Source organism: Drosophila ananassae, chromosome 2R (genome assembly GCF_017639315.1).
Source record: "Drosophila ananassae strain 14024-0371.13 chromosome 2R, ASM1763931v2, whole genome shotgun sequence".
In the NCBI taxonomy this organism is placed as follows: Eukaryota; Metazoa; Arthropoda; class Insecta; order Diptera; family Drosophilidae; genus Drosophila; species Drosophila ananassae.
Genome location: NC_057928.1, coordinates 26,885,898 through 26,900,386, shown reverse-complemented (window position 1 = coordinate 26,900,386; position 14,489 = coordinate 26,885,898). Strand labels below are relative to the sequence as shown.

General features: G+C 46.6%; 1 protein-coding gene across 1 annotated transcript; it reads left to right on the top strand.

Moving 5' to 3' along the window:
- Positions 1-9,782: 9,782 nt before the first annotated feature.
- Positions 9,783-11,248, top strand: LOC6507529. Its single transcript, XM_001955827.4, has one exon. The coding sequence runs from the start codon at positions 10,376-10,378 to the stop codon at positions 10,556-10,558; it is 183 nt and encodes a 60-aa protein (XP_001955863.1). The 5' UTR covers positions 9,783-10,375; the 3' UTR covers positions 10,559-11,248.
- Positions 11,249-14,489: the final 3,241 nt, after the last annotated feature.

Here is a 14,489-nt window from a genome sequence, read left to right as displayed (position 1 = left end):
GGTTTTCCAGTTGACAAATGTGTCTGAAAACTTGACAAATAATGTTGCAGCCGACTGGTCCCCCAAAAAGGATATACTTTCCTGGAGTTTCTCTATTGAAGTAGGTTCGATTAGACCAGCTATACCTAGATCCATAACTCTTGAAATTAATTTTGAAACGCTTTATTTTGAACTCTGGAAAGCTGGACAAAGGTCGCGAGTTCAAAGACCCTCCGAGCAGAAGCAAAGTTAATGAAAATTAGATGATGCCATTCGATAAACATAAAACATTTCAATATATCAACAGAAGCCGCAGCAGCAGCCTCTGGTCAGTAAACAAACTTGGCTCCGAGGGGCCATTGTCATTGCCATTGGCAGATGATTAGAAGACGGCTAAGCCGGGCCCAGGGGGAGTGGCGGGCACTGAGTCTGGACAGCGTGGCATTGAGATTTTAATGGGTTTTTGTGCGCTCTTCTCGGCCAGGCCAAGAATTATGACAATGCGACGAGATATTATCGCTAATCGAGCCGCCCCAGAGGGTGGACAGGGGTGATATATAGTGCAAGTGGGGAAGGGAAGGCTTCGGAGGAAGGGAGCTACTTCTGGGTTCACTTAACCGAAGCCATCCTTGCGCGACGTAATTTATGGCCAGCATAGAGTTCACAAATATTTATGGTATCTATCAGTGGGCAGCAATTTGTAAAAGTTGTACACAAATTCGGTAGAGTGGCCATGGGAACTATTCATTAGACCATGTGGATATGGAATGGTGTATCAGGAATTATGGAAACCTACTTTCCTCCCGCCGCATCTCTTGATTGAATCGTTTGCTGGGAATTATCGATTCATTGACAAAAACTCTGATATTAATTAAGAGCGACGACGGATGCATTCATTTTGTTTCGTTTTCATTCCTCCCGTTTAGTTTCTTATTTGTTTTCGTCTCGAACCCCGGCACGCTTTTGAAATGACCGACGGTCAGTTCCCAGAATCGACACGACTGCAGCTCTGCTACCTCGCAGATATCTCTGGGATTTCACTAGTAAGAAGCACAAAAGAAGGAAGGACATGGGTCGAGGCTCGGGAGGATTCAGGTCCATGATAGAATACGAGTTCGTGTTTAGATCCAGGGCGTTAATGTGCGAAGTGCGTCTGAATGGATTTCGTCGGAAATGCTTAGCTCAAGATTGCGCCAGTCTCCCGCATCTGTATCTCTGGCCTGTATCTGTATCTGTATCTGTGACTGTCTATCGGCGTCTATTGTTAGGTAGCAGCATCTCGAGTCAGCTCCTTAAAGAGAAAGGATAAAGGTAAATCACCTTTTGTTGTTTGCCCTCGAATTTGGTCAACCGGGAGTTCATTGTCAAGTTCAGCAGGCATCGTCTGCCGTGGCAGCAGCTGTATCTGTATTTGTCCGTGCGCCTGCGTTGAATTTCTTCCTCAGACTCCGCACTCCCTTGCCCTTGCCCGACTGTCTCTCTGGCTCTTCTACCTCTTGGTTTTTTTAGCCTTGGTCCGAAAACTGACGCTCCATAAAACAAAAAGTTATTCAAAGGTGACATTTATGTGTTTTTAATTCCTTTCTCGTGTATGTGCTCGATTTGGTAGGTGAGCTTGTGTAAGGAATTGCCAGTTTTTAGATCGAATTGCAAGGCAGATGATCATTGAAGGCAGAGCTAGTATAGAAGTCTATTAAATATAGTTGCCTCGAGTTAACAGCGAGGTATAGTTCGGAAAACATGGCAGTTGCAATGTGGCCGAAGGATATACTCTGAGAGATATCTGATGGCCGAAAGGGCAATAACCTGGCGGGACGCAAAAGCTTTCTGGACTCTACTCCTACCTGGGGGTGTTCCACCATTAAAGCCGAAGATCTTAGCAAGGGCTGAAGCACTCCTCCTCCCACCTGAGAGGCTGAAAAAAGAGGCTCCAAGAGAGAGGTTAGCCTGGCTTAAGTGGCCATAAAAATCATAATGAAGCGGCGACTAAAACAAAATGCCATAAAATACTTTAAATGAAAACAGAACAATAAAAAAGGAAGCGGTCAGCCAGTGGGAGATGGAAAGTGCAAGGGAGAGGAGCAATCCTTCTCGGAATTCCATTGGCGGCAACTCAAAGCAGAATCGAATTTTTGGTCCCCATAGCTCCTCGAAGAAGGACCATTCCGGACCGTCTCTGGACGGGACGAGAGGAAGAAAAGCATCCAGTGGAATTCATTCAACAGTTTGTAATCGAAGTGGACAGGATCGGAGTAACCTGAAGGAGGGCGAGGAAGCGACAAGGAGGGAACGAAGAATTGCATGCAATGACCTGCCGCAGGTAGAGCCGAGAAGAATTCAGCCAGGTCTTCTTTGATTATATTCTCGTTTTAGATGGTGGCGTTTAAATGGCGTCAACCCGAGATTATGTATAGTTTACGACTTTCAGACTGTATGCGGATTCTAAGGTGAAAGGAAAAACGGAACCCTTAGACACGATATTTAAATCATATAATGCATAAATTCTGAACATAAATATGCAAGACTATTTAGAATATATGTTGGGAGGACAACAGGCCCCTGCGAACTCTATATTTTTGCCAATTCTCATCCGATCCTCAAGCGAAATACCCTCAACGATTCGTAGATTTATTTTCCACCAATCTGCATTAAAAGCTAGGACCAAATTTTTTTTTAGATTTGTTGTCAAAATTTCTGAGGGAGCCCCTATAAAAATGTATGGGGAGGACAATATGGACCTTGCGAATGCCCGATCTTTGGCAATACTCATCCGATTCTCAAGCGGAATACCTACAACGATTCGCATATCGATTCTCCACCAAACTGTGTTTAAAAGTGTAACAATATATCTTGATTGAGTGATGGCCTTCTGATTTACCATCGAATGACTGATTCAATAATTGAGTAATTTGTTATTTAAGTTAGAAGAAAGCTCGCAGATGGAAGAGGCTGGCTTTTAGCAAATTAGCGAATTGGGCCTGAACCGGCTGGTTAAAAGGCCATTAAACGAGGTAGGGGAACCGGGATCTTGGAAGTTACTTCGAAGTCGGGGTGGAAGTTGGGACGAACCCCGAAAACAAAGCCAACTGGGCAATCGGCGGTCGATAGTCGCCGCTTGGCGCCCAGCAACTCACTCAACTGTTTAACGGAGCCACACGCAAATGCAAATATTACCATAATTATCGCACGTGGCCCCCAGACCATGACTAAAGCAATCGCGCCGCGTCCAACTCAGACAATCGGTTCCCTCGGCGGCCCCGATCCCGGGACTCTGTGCTACGTAGACCCCTTCATGTTACCTTCCTTCTGCGGCACGACGAGGCATGCAATCGAAATCTATTTACCATGGAGCAGTAGCGGCATTGGCAGTCAAAGCTGCAGTGGCCAGGAAAGCAGAAAAGCGAGGGGAGCTCTTGGGTGAAGAAAGCGGCTCATTACAGGTTACCGAAGAAGCTGATGTTTTCATTTCTTTTGTTACTACAGCAGGAGGTACCGCTTTAAAATATTCAAGTAGAATGTCCAAAGTATTGCTCTCATAAAGTAAAATGTTTTATTAAACCACTTTTCGGGTGATAAAGCTGCATTACTTTCTTTCTTACAATAGTTTATACTAAACTTTCTTCAGTCCATGCTGTCTGTGGCAGGGAAACTCGCAGTCGGCTTAGTTTGGTTGTATTCCGCCAAAGAGCCTGATGTTCTGAGACCCCCATTGCGGTAGTCCGCTTTGTTTTTGGCTCCGTGCCGTGGCCTAGGCAATTTATACGCCATCTTGCCTCCTCGAGGGCCCGCCCCACCCCGCCTCCTGTGCGGTCCCCATAAAAGTCACTTGATTGGAACTGCAAGTGGGTACGCCGGCAGCTGCAGCAGGGTTTTATTGGTTTATTACGCCGACTCTCTGCCGCCGGCGTCCCGGCCAGAGTTGGCTGCACAGCGATGGGTGCGGGGGTGAAAGAAAGAATACTAAAAATGCATTCACAGACATAGACACTACTAGCTTTGCACCTGTCTGCTGGAAGCACAGGTCCCTGAAAACTGCGATGGCCCACTTTTGCATGATTTTTCATTATAACTTTCCAACTCGTCCAACATATCAAAAAAAGGTTCTCAGAAATGCCCAGAAAGCTTATGTCCTAGAATCTAGATTGCCAATCACTGTATTACGATCATGATCGCCCGTTTTACGATTCCGTCTCTATCGGCGACCTCATAATTCAAAACCATGCCGTTGTCTGCAGTAGGCTGCAGTAGACTCTGCTTAAGTGCCTCGTTCAGACGACTCGAGTCCTGTCCTTGTGGCCGCTCTGACGCCGGGTCCTTCCTTATCCTGCGCCCCATGCAGCATCATTACATTTGCCCCGGCCTATCTGAGCGCTCGCATCTCACTGTCGCATGAGTTATGGCCGTTCCGAACCCGCATCCTCCTCGTGCCTTTATTCGAAGTACTCCCGGACATGTTAAATACTCTCTCTAGTGAGGCCGATGCTAATTTTATGGCCTCGTAAAAACATTAAAAATTACAAAATAAAACGAGTTCGGCTGGGTGCAGTCTCCTCGAGTCAATGGTCAACCGAAATTTTACAGCATCTGTAAGAAATTTTATTGCTCTGATATTTTGTGCCAATTTTGCAAGTGTTGTTCGCATGCACATTTATGAGATACTTTCAGCAAAGACACTATGGAGAACTACGAAGGCGAAGAACAGGTGTTTCTGCCATACAAATGAGTTGGAAGTCGACTTCTTAATTGACTTGTTTTGTTCGACCTATTGAGAAGCGGAGAGCGAGTTCTTAAAATTTCCTTTAATAACTTTAAGGACACGCTTTAGTCCTTGTGAAAGTCTAGTGAAAGTTGGTACTTGGGCAGATCTATCAAAGCTGTCGAAATCCCATTCATGGCACTCGAATTCTCCACTTCGTTTGATAGATACTTCGCCATTACAGTAAAAAAACAAATGGAGCGGATGCAATAAAAATAAAAATTTTATTTGTTATAAAACACGACATTTTTTTTGGATACCAGAAACAAACAATACTTGAACTGAATCCAAAGGCAGCTTACAGACTTCCGTCTTATTAATAAAAGGATGTTAGTGCACTTCGGCTCTGGTGGGGCAAGTTTTTACGAGTACCTAGTATTAGGATATATTTGACGTTTTATGGGAAAGTTGTTTGGGAACAGGATACAAACACTTAACTTCCCTCGGCACGCAATCGACTACAAACAATATTATTATTATTATTTTTGTCCCCCTTTTCTGGGAGAGAGCAAGGACTAATGGAACTCCAGGAGTGGCATAAAATCCAATTTTATAATGCATATAAAGTTTTAATACACCAATGCCCCACATTAAGGACCCAAAGCCACCCCAGCAAAGGGAGTCTGGGGAGACATTCTATGCATACTTTCTGATAGAAACTTCAGTGGACCATCAAGTTTAATGCGCCTCCAATAGGCCTACACTTCGATCCATCCTTCGAAGGGGGTTCAGCCACTAAAAGCCAACCTGGATATTATTAGCGATGCCCTAGTACGTAGTAAAAGTGAAAGTCAAACAAACTTTAAATGGGTGTTTGGGAGAAGTGACACTGAAGCCTGTGAGTAAACTATCAAATTATTATATTTTAAATTTTACATATCCCCTGCCCCCATTACTATGTCTTTGTACACATTATCATTATTGGGCTGAGCCTTCATCCTTGTGCAGGATGCGAACGTTAGCATTATCGTTAGCAGTGTCCCTAATAGGTGATAAGGTGCAAGTGGCAGGCCCAGAAGTCCTTAGTGACGTGTCAGCAGAATGCCAAACTCTGCTCATGTCACTCCATTTTATGGCCATCAACCCACCCTGGAAACGAGCTTCCATGAGCCGCGAAAGGGTTATTAATAAATTAATTTTTACGACTCGAGGGGTGGAATTCCGTTCAAAATGGACGCTTAAGCGCTCCGAAATCTAAAACATTAAATGTCGCGTATACGCAATATTTTCAACTTTAAAAGAAGCCTACTGACCAGGCTTAGTTTTAGTTATTTAGTTTTGTAGTTATTGCACAACAGGGAGTCCGGCAAGAGGCGTTGAACCTAATAGCCAATAAACGGATTAATCGTGCTCGTGTCGCGTACAGAGCCTGGCTTAATTAAAATTCGACAATAATAAAAACAGAAGACACATCAATAAGGCAAAACAAGCGATAAGAGCTTGGGGAACACGAGCGGGCTCTAAACAATTTTTGGCTTGTTATGCTGTGCTTGGCTTTTCCGTTGGTAAGCCTTTGTTTCTATTAGTGTTTCTGTATCGTTAAGTGCGGATCGCGCGAGTGTTGGCTTCAACACTTGACTCGATTGTGGCCAGGCCCACTTTAATGTCTGCGCTGAGCTTCATTCAGTTTCGGTCATTTGAAGTTTATTACCCCCGCACGTGTGAACCAAAAATACCGAAACGTACAAAAAATGTGTTTATTTTCTACGATGTCGCTAGCCGGGTCTCTTTTTTTTTTACAACGAATCCAGAAACCGGAAACTTGCCCAAGAGCTCATAGTTGGGGACACCGCGCCGAGCTTGGCCATTCAAACTACAAACTATCTAAGACGTCCAAGAGGATGGTTTTTGAAAAGGGGGAAAAATAAAGCACTAGCTGTTTGATAAAATTTCAAATCTGTTTCAACTGGATGGATGTTTTGGGCCAAGCAATTACCTTCCCAGAAACCGATTCCATTTGAATTGAATCGACTTTCTCATCATTGAAATGCATTCACAGCTCTCGAGCTCCACTTACCTCGAAACCAGCAGATACAGTTCGAAAACAAAACCCACTTGTGGTCGAAACTACTCGAGCTCTCTCCAAATAAAAATAAGTATGAAGGAAAGCAACAAAACATATTTTCGGTATTGACATTTTTTCTCTGGCTTTCAGTCAGCCTGGTTCATTCATGAAGTTCGTTTGTCTGTCTTGTTGCTGTTTCTGTTTCTGTGGTAGATGTTAAGTTGCAGATAATTTGCGAAAAAATCAAGTCAGTGCCAATACAAAAAGCGAAAAACAGCACTCGCTCGTGTTGGACTTTTCATTCAGGCCACGTACTTGAGAGACCCACACAGATAAAAGGCCACCAACCACTCGGCGGATTCGCATTATCGAGAGCTACCAGCCGTGGGGTAATCGGCGCGGAGTACCAACAGGAATCCCATTCGAACCGATTCAAATACAATTGAATTTGAACCGAAATCTGTCCCAGTTCATTCATTACGAAGTGGGATAACTGATGGCTGGAGAAGAGAAATGTTTTTAGTTGGAAGGGCTCAGAGTCACGTTCCTATTTTAACATTAAGGTTAAGGGCTTGGACGTCGATCTGACTCTATTCTGGCAGCTAAAAAAACATTAAAATTTATTGAAACTGTTTTTGAGCTCTGCTGTGTCGCTTCATGAACTCGCGGCACTCGCAAAAAGAGGAAATTCGTTTTGGCAAACCAAAAGCCAAATCATCGCACGACACGATAAAAACAAGCGAAACTGGTTTGTTGATTAAAAGGTGAATGAATCCGCCAAAGCCCACTTAAAGAAGTTAAATAAAAGCAAAACAAACCCGAAGTGAATACATTTCACGCACTTCAATTGTGGCGGATAACCAAAGCCCACTTTCTGAATCTTTACTGCGACCTTTGGGATATGATTTGTGGGTTCAGACAGCTTTTGTTTTCTGTTGAACGTTTCAATTTCAGTTTCGGCTTGCTTAAATGCACATAAAGTGCCTGAAAATACTTCCACCTCGCACAGCTTAGTCTGCCACCAACCCCCTACTAATGAGCTGTGCAAATAATTGTTATTATAATTCAAATATCGCTTGAACTCGAGCTCCAACGGAAACTTACCCACTTGGCACTTATGTAGTTCCACTGATGTTGCACAATGCTTCCCTTCTTTTCGGTAGTTTTCCCGGCGCGGGAATTGGTGGAAAATTTTTCAAAAGTTTCCATTACAGCACTGTAAACAAGCTGAGGCAAGCGAGTCGGGTCGGGGTTCTTTCGGGTCACTGGGCGAGCAAATGTGATAGTAGACATCACGGGACCTGGGAGTGTGTGATAATCTGGCATGAGTTGCGCGACCGCCGCTCCTTGAGCTGATAAAAGGCAGAAGCAGCTTCTTGAAGAGTCTACGCATGCGCATAGCCCTCCCCCGTACGTCCTCCCGTCTGGAGTCTTGGAATTCTTCCATTTTGGGAGCGGTGGCGGAATGCAGTTTCTGCAGACGAACCCAAGTCCCCAGTCCCCCCAAATACATACCTGCTTATTTAAATAGACGGTGAATCTGCTCCTTGCGATTGTTCTTCCTAAATTATTTAATTGTCCAAGTGTCGAGGATTATTATGAGGCTTATTATGCGCAATGAAACATTTAAAACTATGCTACAAGACTCCACTTCTTTATGACTTGCTGCATCGGGCATTGGCCGGGAGTCAGGAATACTCACTAGACAGAGGAAGCAGTGACTAAGACAGAGCCACTGCGGAAAAGGGGCAAGAGCTGGATCGTTTTTACGAGTGTTGCGTTTTTAGTGCTTTTTAATGACCTCTTGCGTGCCACATGCAGCCCAGAATCGAGAATTAAGAATCGTCGGCGAATGCAAAGTGGAAGTTGGCTGGGGAAAGGGGTCATACTGGGGCTTTCTCAAAAGCGAGGGGAGAAGCAAAGCGGAGGAGGGAGACTGACCGCACGAGGTGTCGTAGATATTTTTGGTCAAATTCAACAACAAAATGGGTCGAATCCAGTTAGAGGTTGAAAATAGTGTACTTTCAGACACAAGATTGTCACCCAAAGGGCTTCCTCGCGCAGTAAACAGTTTCCTGACTCCCTTAGTGCATTATTTCTGCAATTTATATCGCCAGTTTTTTGGAGACTTTCCTTTTTGTTTTTTGGCTAGGTACCCCAGTCAGCTGTCCGTTGTTGACTCCGGTTATCAGCGCCACATTGTGGCGAAAACGACACGCAACACCATTACTTGCCGCATACTGACAGCCGGCACTTCCTGTCTCCGCTCGTGCCACCATCCTGCGGCTGCAATCCTGTCAAGGACCCGCGATTGCTTCCCCAATCCGAGCCGTCCGCTGACCGTCGCTGCCTTCCCCGTGTACTTCAGGCGTTACTCGAAGGCACTCGAACTAAACTGCTGAAACCCTCCACTCACAGCCCAGCACGAGCCCTTTTATTTTTAACCAGACCTGGCTTGCTGACAAAACTTCCCGCCACCGGGGATACGTGTGCAGAGGCTTTTTCCGCGCACGAGGACACTTGAAAGCAACAGCCAGAGCAGGCCACCCTTTCGCCTTGCCTCTGACCTTAAATTTAATTGGACTTTAAACGGGGGATAAAGTGCTTTCCCCCAAAAAGTAGCGATATTAAACGAAGATCGACGATAGCCTACACGAATGCGGCAGTCGGCCAGAGACAGGTCAGGGGTTAAATGCAAGCAGTCTGTGGGTGACCTCACCTAGTGCATTCCGATCGGAACTGATCTCATTCCCAGAAGCCCCAGATAGTCCATTGCATGCAACGCATAAACAAAATAACTCATACGCCGTGTGGCTTGTCGGTTCGGTGACGTCATTACTGCAACCGCAGCATGTGTCATCGATTGCAACACAGTCGCAGCAGCAGAGAGCGGCGCCGAGCTGCAGATACACGCCTAAACACACACATCTGTCTAAATGGCGATCCGAGGAGGTTGGTGACTAATACTAGCGGCAAATGGGGGTCAGGCATGAATTTGCATTCGGCCAGGTCTATTTCGGGCAGTCGGCAGCTAATGCACAGAAATATAACCAAATATTCGGCCATAAAATCGGCGATTAATCATACTCGATTCGAGCCAAGTGCGCTGTGCCAGGCAGCCCACGGGGGACACTTTTTTTAAAGCGCTAGAGACGAGAGAATACCCTGGAAACTGGAAACCCAAACCTTGGCTTGCGCAAGCATTAGCCAAGAAAGCCTCTACTGGCGGTACCCACCGCACAATAGTCGTATCTACAGCGGAGACGGCTGCGATGGTGGCCATAATCAATTGACATGATTTCCACATGAATTGCCATAACAACAACAGCACTAACCCATATTGGGGCACAGTGCCTCGGTTCGTGGTACGAATGTTGGCCACCCAAATACGCAAATGTGGCTCCGGAATCGACCAAACTCCGGTAACCCGGGGCGACCGCATCAAATTTAGGGCCTTCGAGGCAAACTAACCTAAGCCAAGCTGGAAGTCGGAGCGTTGGCCAGAAACCAGAAATCAGTTCGGCAGCAGCAAGCCAGGAAGTTGGGACACCCGCGGCTCCAGAAATCCAGCGCCAGAGCATCCACCAAACTCAAGCTACTCCAGCAAGGACAGAAGGAAGAGATCATCTGGAAAGATGTGCGACTGCGGCTGCTACTCCTACTGTCTGCACGACAGCTCCTGCTACAGCCACTACCACTCGCACTCCCACTCGCACCACTGCTGCGCTGGCTACAAGTATCTGAAGTGCCTCTGCCGCTACTATCGCCATGTGCACTGCACCTGTTCCTGCTGGCGCCGGAAATGCTATCTGCTCTAAGGAGCCCCAGCTCCAGTCCCGGAAGGTGCAGGATTCCTACGGAGGAGGGGAAGGGCGAAGGAGCAGTACTCACCACTCCACAGCGCACTGAAAATCAAAACTCAAACAACGCAAATCACCAAAGAAATCACACGATAAAGTCCTTTAGGCGGTTGCATAACACTTGGTTGCATCCTGACGAGCAGTAGGCAGAGGATACAAAAGGCGTCGAGGTGCAGAGACGGAGGAGGACCCAGGGGGATCCAGAGAACGAAAGGAAAACAACTAGCGTGCATACGGGTCGTATGAGTAACGTCTTAGTTGTGTGCGTGTCTGAGTGAGCGATTGTGCCAGTTCGGAGTGTAGGGCTATGAGTGTGTGCTTGCAAATAGTTCAAGGATGTGGCCAACAGCGTTATCGACTGCGTTTGCATTTTGCATTTGCGAATTCCCATAGACACCCCCCGACACCCCAACACACCCATACACACCCCGAACGAAACAACTCTAATTAGTGCGTAAGTTTTACTTCACACGACACTCGATAAACACTCGATACACCTCACCTCACATCGTTTCCGATCTATATCGTACATGAATGTTAGAGCGTAGCCGTCAAGTCGACCCAGTTAATTCGCCATATTTGTAACGTTTCCAATCCAAAACAATCCAGAAATAAAGTTTTCTCCAACACACCACAGGGCACGCTGTTTGCTTTCGAGAGGAGGTTGAGTCCATAGGACCTTAGGAACTAATCGATTTGTGGGCATTGCTCCTCAAACGGTTGATCTTTCCAATCTGAGGTGCCTTCATAAGTAATCCGTATTTCGGAATCAGCCAAGGTGACTGTGGAAAGTGGCTTCTGAAGGACTCGCCTGAATGCTAGAGGGGAAAAATCAGCAGAAATACTGGAGGGGGGACAGCAGCTTGAGATTTTATTTAAATTTTTCACTGCAGGTTCTCTCTAGAAGGACGTGCTGCCCTTGCTTATACGCTCTCCCCCACGCTGTCCCCGTGTTGGATATTTCCGACTTCCTCATGAATATCAAATGTTGACGCAGCGTAATCGGCGGAGGATGGGCTTGGGAGGCAGGATGTCAATGGGGCTGGGGCTGGTTCGGGATTGGTATTGGGGTTTGATTATCTAAAAGTGGCCAACCGCCTAAGAGTGGCTAGGTGTGCAGGAGATGACATTCCTGGCAGAGCAAAATATAGTGTATTTATTTATATTGGCGCACGTTGACTTAATGATGTCGCACATAATTGCAAGCCGTCTCTAACGAATCTTCGCCTAACGAGGCGAGGCGTCTCTTCGCTCTGGACTTTCCCCGTCTTGCACGCTTTTCCGCCACACTCGCTGTCTCTCTAACTGGCGGCTGCCTCTCGTTCAAGTTGCTTTTTATGACTTCGGCCTCATAAAATTTTCCAGCTGACTAAATTTAAATTGCGCATACAAAAAACACACACTCATGCCGGCGGAGTAAGTGAAGCCTGCGGATCTCGGAGGCGGGAGGGGCGTGGCTAACGACTCGGCGGGGGCTCGGCGCTTGGCTGCAACAATGTTGCCGCAGCATAATTGTCTGCTTAATGCGCTTGTATGCTCGATTACCGCTCGGCCGCCCCTGCCCAGCAACTCTGTTTTTTTTTTCTGCGCGGCCACAACCCGCTGCCTCCCCCTCCCCCTCGCCCACCCCCACAACCTAGCCAAGTTCCGGGGCCAGCCCAGCGAGGAAAACGCGAATTTGTTGCAAGGGATGCCGTCGGAATAGGTCTATTTAATCCATATTTATTACATAATATTTAAGAGAAACGTGGAGTTGTTTCGTCCTTCAAGTGGTTTAATTTCAGAAGGTCATTGAACTCCCTGACACAAACCAATTTTAGCAGGAACTCGACATAATGGTAGCTTCCCCTTCTGTTGTCCACTCCTGCTCCACTAGGTCTCGACTTCTAGTGGCACTGTTGGCCAGATCTATTAGCAGCTACATGACACAAAGTGATCCATCAGTCAGAGTTCCCGGGCAACCTCAACGCTCACGTCCCATCACCCCGCCTCACAAGCGGTCGCCGATCCTTCTTCAGGTCTGTCTGGATGTGGCGCAACAATGTTGCAGTTGAAATATGCTCAAGAGGCGGAGAGAAGCAAACAACTTTAGCGCTTAAGCTTGAGGTTTTTGTTATTTATTTTTCTCCTCCGCCAGCCGTCAGTCCCTGGCCCTCCGGTGCCCCTTTTTCCGGCCGGCGGAGTGAGTTTAGTGCCACTGATGGCCAAAACGAAGATGCGTTAATGACGTCCCTCCCGATCCTCTTCGGCTGTGCTTCAGCCACTTCTCCTCCTGGACTCCGGCCCGGACAAATCAGAATTACTCGCCAGCCCTCGGCTAGACAACAATTGCAAATCATCAAAGTCATTAGCAACCGGATCTCTGTGATCCTTTCAACGGATTTTCGACTCTGGGCCACAACCAGACAGCTCCAGTCTGTACTTGATTGTCTAGTTGGTACGGGAAGCCCCGGCCCCATAGTATTTGAAATACATTGGACTCAGTCCCCTCTGCTAGTCTTGCTGGAGAAGGGTAGTCGACCTACCTATGGGGTAGCCAATATTTTGCCCACTCACGCTCCTATTGTGTGATCTGTGTTGCACCCATTCCCCCCTCGGCCCGACTCCAGTCCCCCTTGACAGGCCCCGGCCGTTCTGGTTTCTCGCCTGCAATCGCGATCATCTTTCACTTTCTGCCACTGCCACTGGCGCAGGCGCAGGCGCAGCATTTCTGCCACTTTTTGTTCGCAAATGCAATTCATACACTTCCATTGAGCGGAGTGCTCCCCCGCACCCCCCCTCCACGGCCTGTCTGTCAGCTGCAACAATGTTGCTAAGTGAAGTGCACGCAAAACACTGCTCATTTTTTGCAACTGCAGTTGTCATTTGTGAGTTTTTTCTTCGGCTTTTTGTAGCGCTGGCTGTTTGCCTTTCAGTCTTCTGCTTCGTTGTTGTGCCCCGCCAACGAGTCTCTGCCCGGCCTCAGATTTCCTTTTTGCATGTCTGCTTGTTTTTAGCGAGACTCCACTCCCCTCCGTCCCCAGAAGCCCCACCGCCCCAAGTCCCCACCACATTCGCACCTTCCTTCTGGTAATTTTCCTGGGTCGGCTTCGTTATTTTTCATATTTTCCGATTGTTTTGGCGGCGGCTTGTTTTGCAGCTGCCAATTAGCAGAATGGGGACCAGAGCCTTTGAATTTAATAAGTAAACAGTCGAAGGCCCAACGCCAGCAACTCGACAAAAACACATTTTATTTTTCGCCCGATTTGTTGACGCTGATGAGCTCCAAGGGCGCAATTATTGTTTCGCTTTATTTCGAAACTAATAACAAATAGCCAGAAGACTAAGATTAATCTAAAAACCACAAACAACTGACAGGCTCACCCTGGCAGTTAATTGGCGGTCTTTTTTGTAAGATAAGTATTACCAATATCGAATATAGTGGGCTGATCCTTATGGGCGTTTTGGTATCAGCCCAAAGATATCTGGAAAGTTGTCAAAGGGTGCAACCCTTTATACCTCGGAGTATAACTAGGGTAGAACCTCCAATTCCTCCTTATTTTGGTGTAGAAAATTATACTTATTGGGGAAAGTACATACAAAGGCCACCAAGGAGCAAGAAAATACTTATTTTAACTCTTTGGAATTTAATATTTCTGCTTTCCAAACTCTTTCATGTTAATGCCAACGAATAAAAACACAACAAGCCGGGGAGAAAATGGCTCATAACAACAAATTATGGGAAAATCCCCAAAACGCTAGAAAAAACTGGTAATAAATGTGAGAAATTTTTGAAGCGCCGACAACAGAGAGCTCTGACGGCAGATAGTGAAAGTGGGGGTCAGGGAGTTCACCGAGTTATGAGATCATCGCAGGCCACTGGGAAAGAGAGAAGAGAAGAGGTCATAGC

Coding starts and splice junctions, on each gene's coding strand:
- LOC6507529 (XM_001955827.4), top strand. CDS start 10,376: ATGTGCGACTGCGGCTGCTACTCCTACTGTCTGCACGACAGCTCCTGC.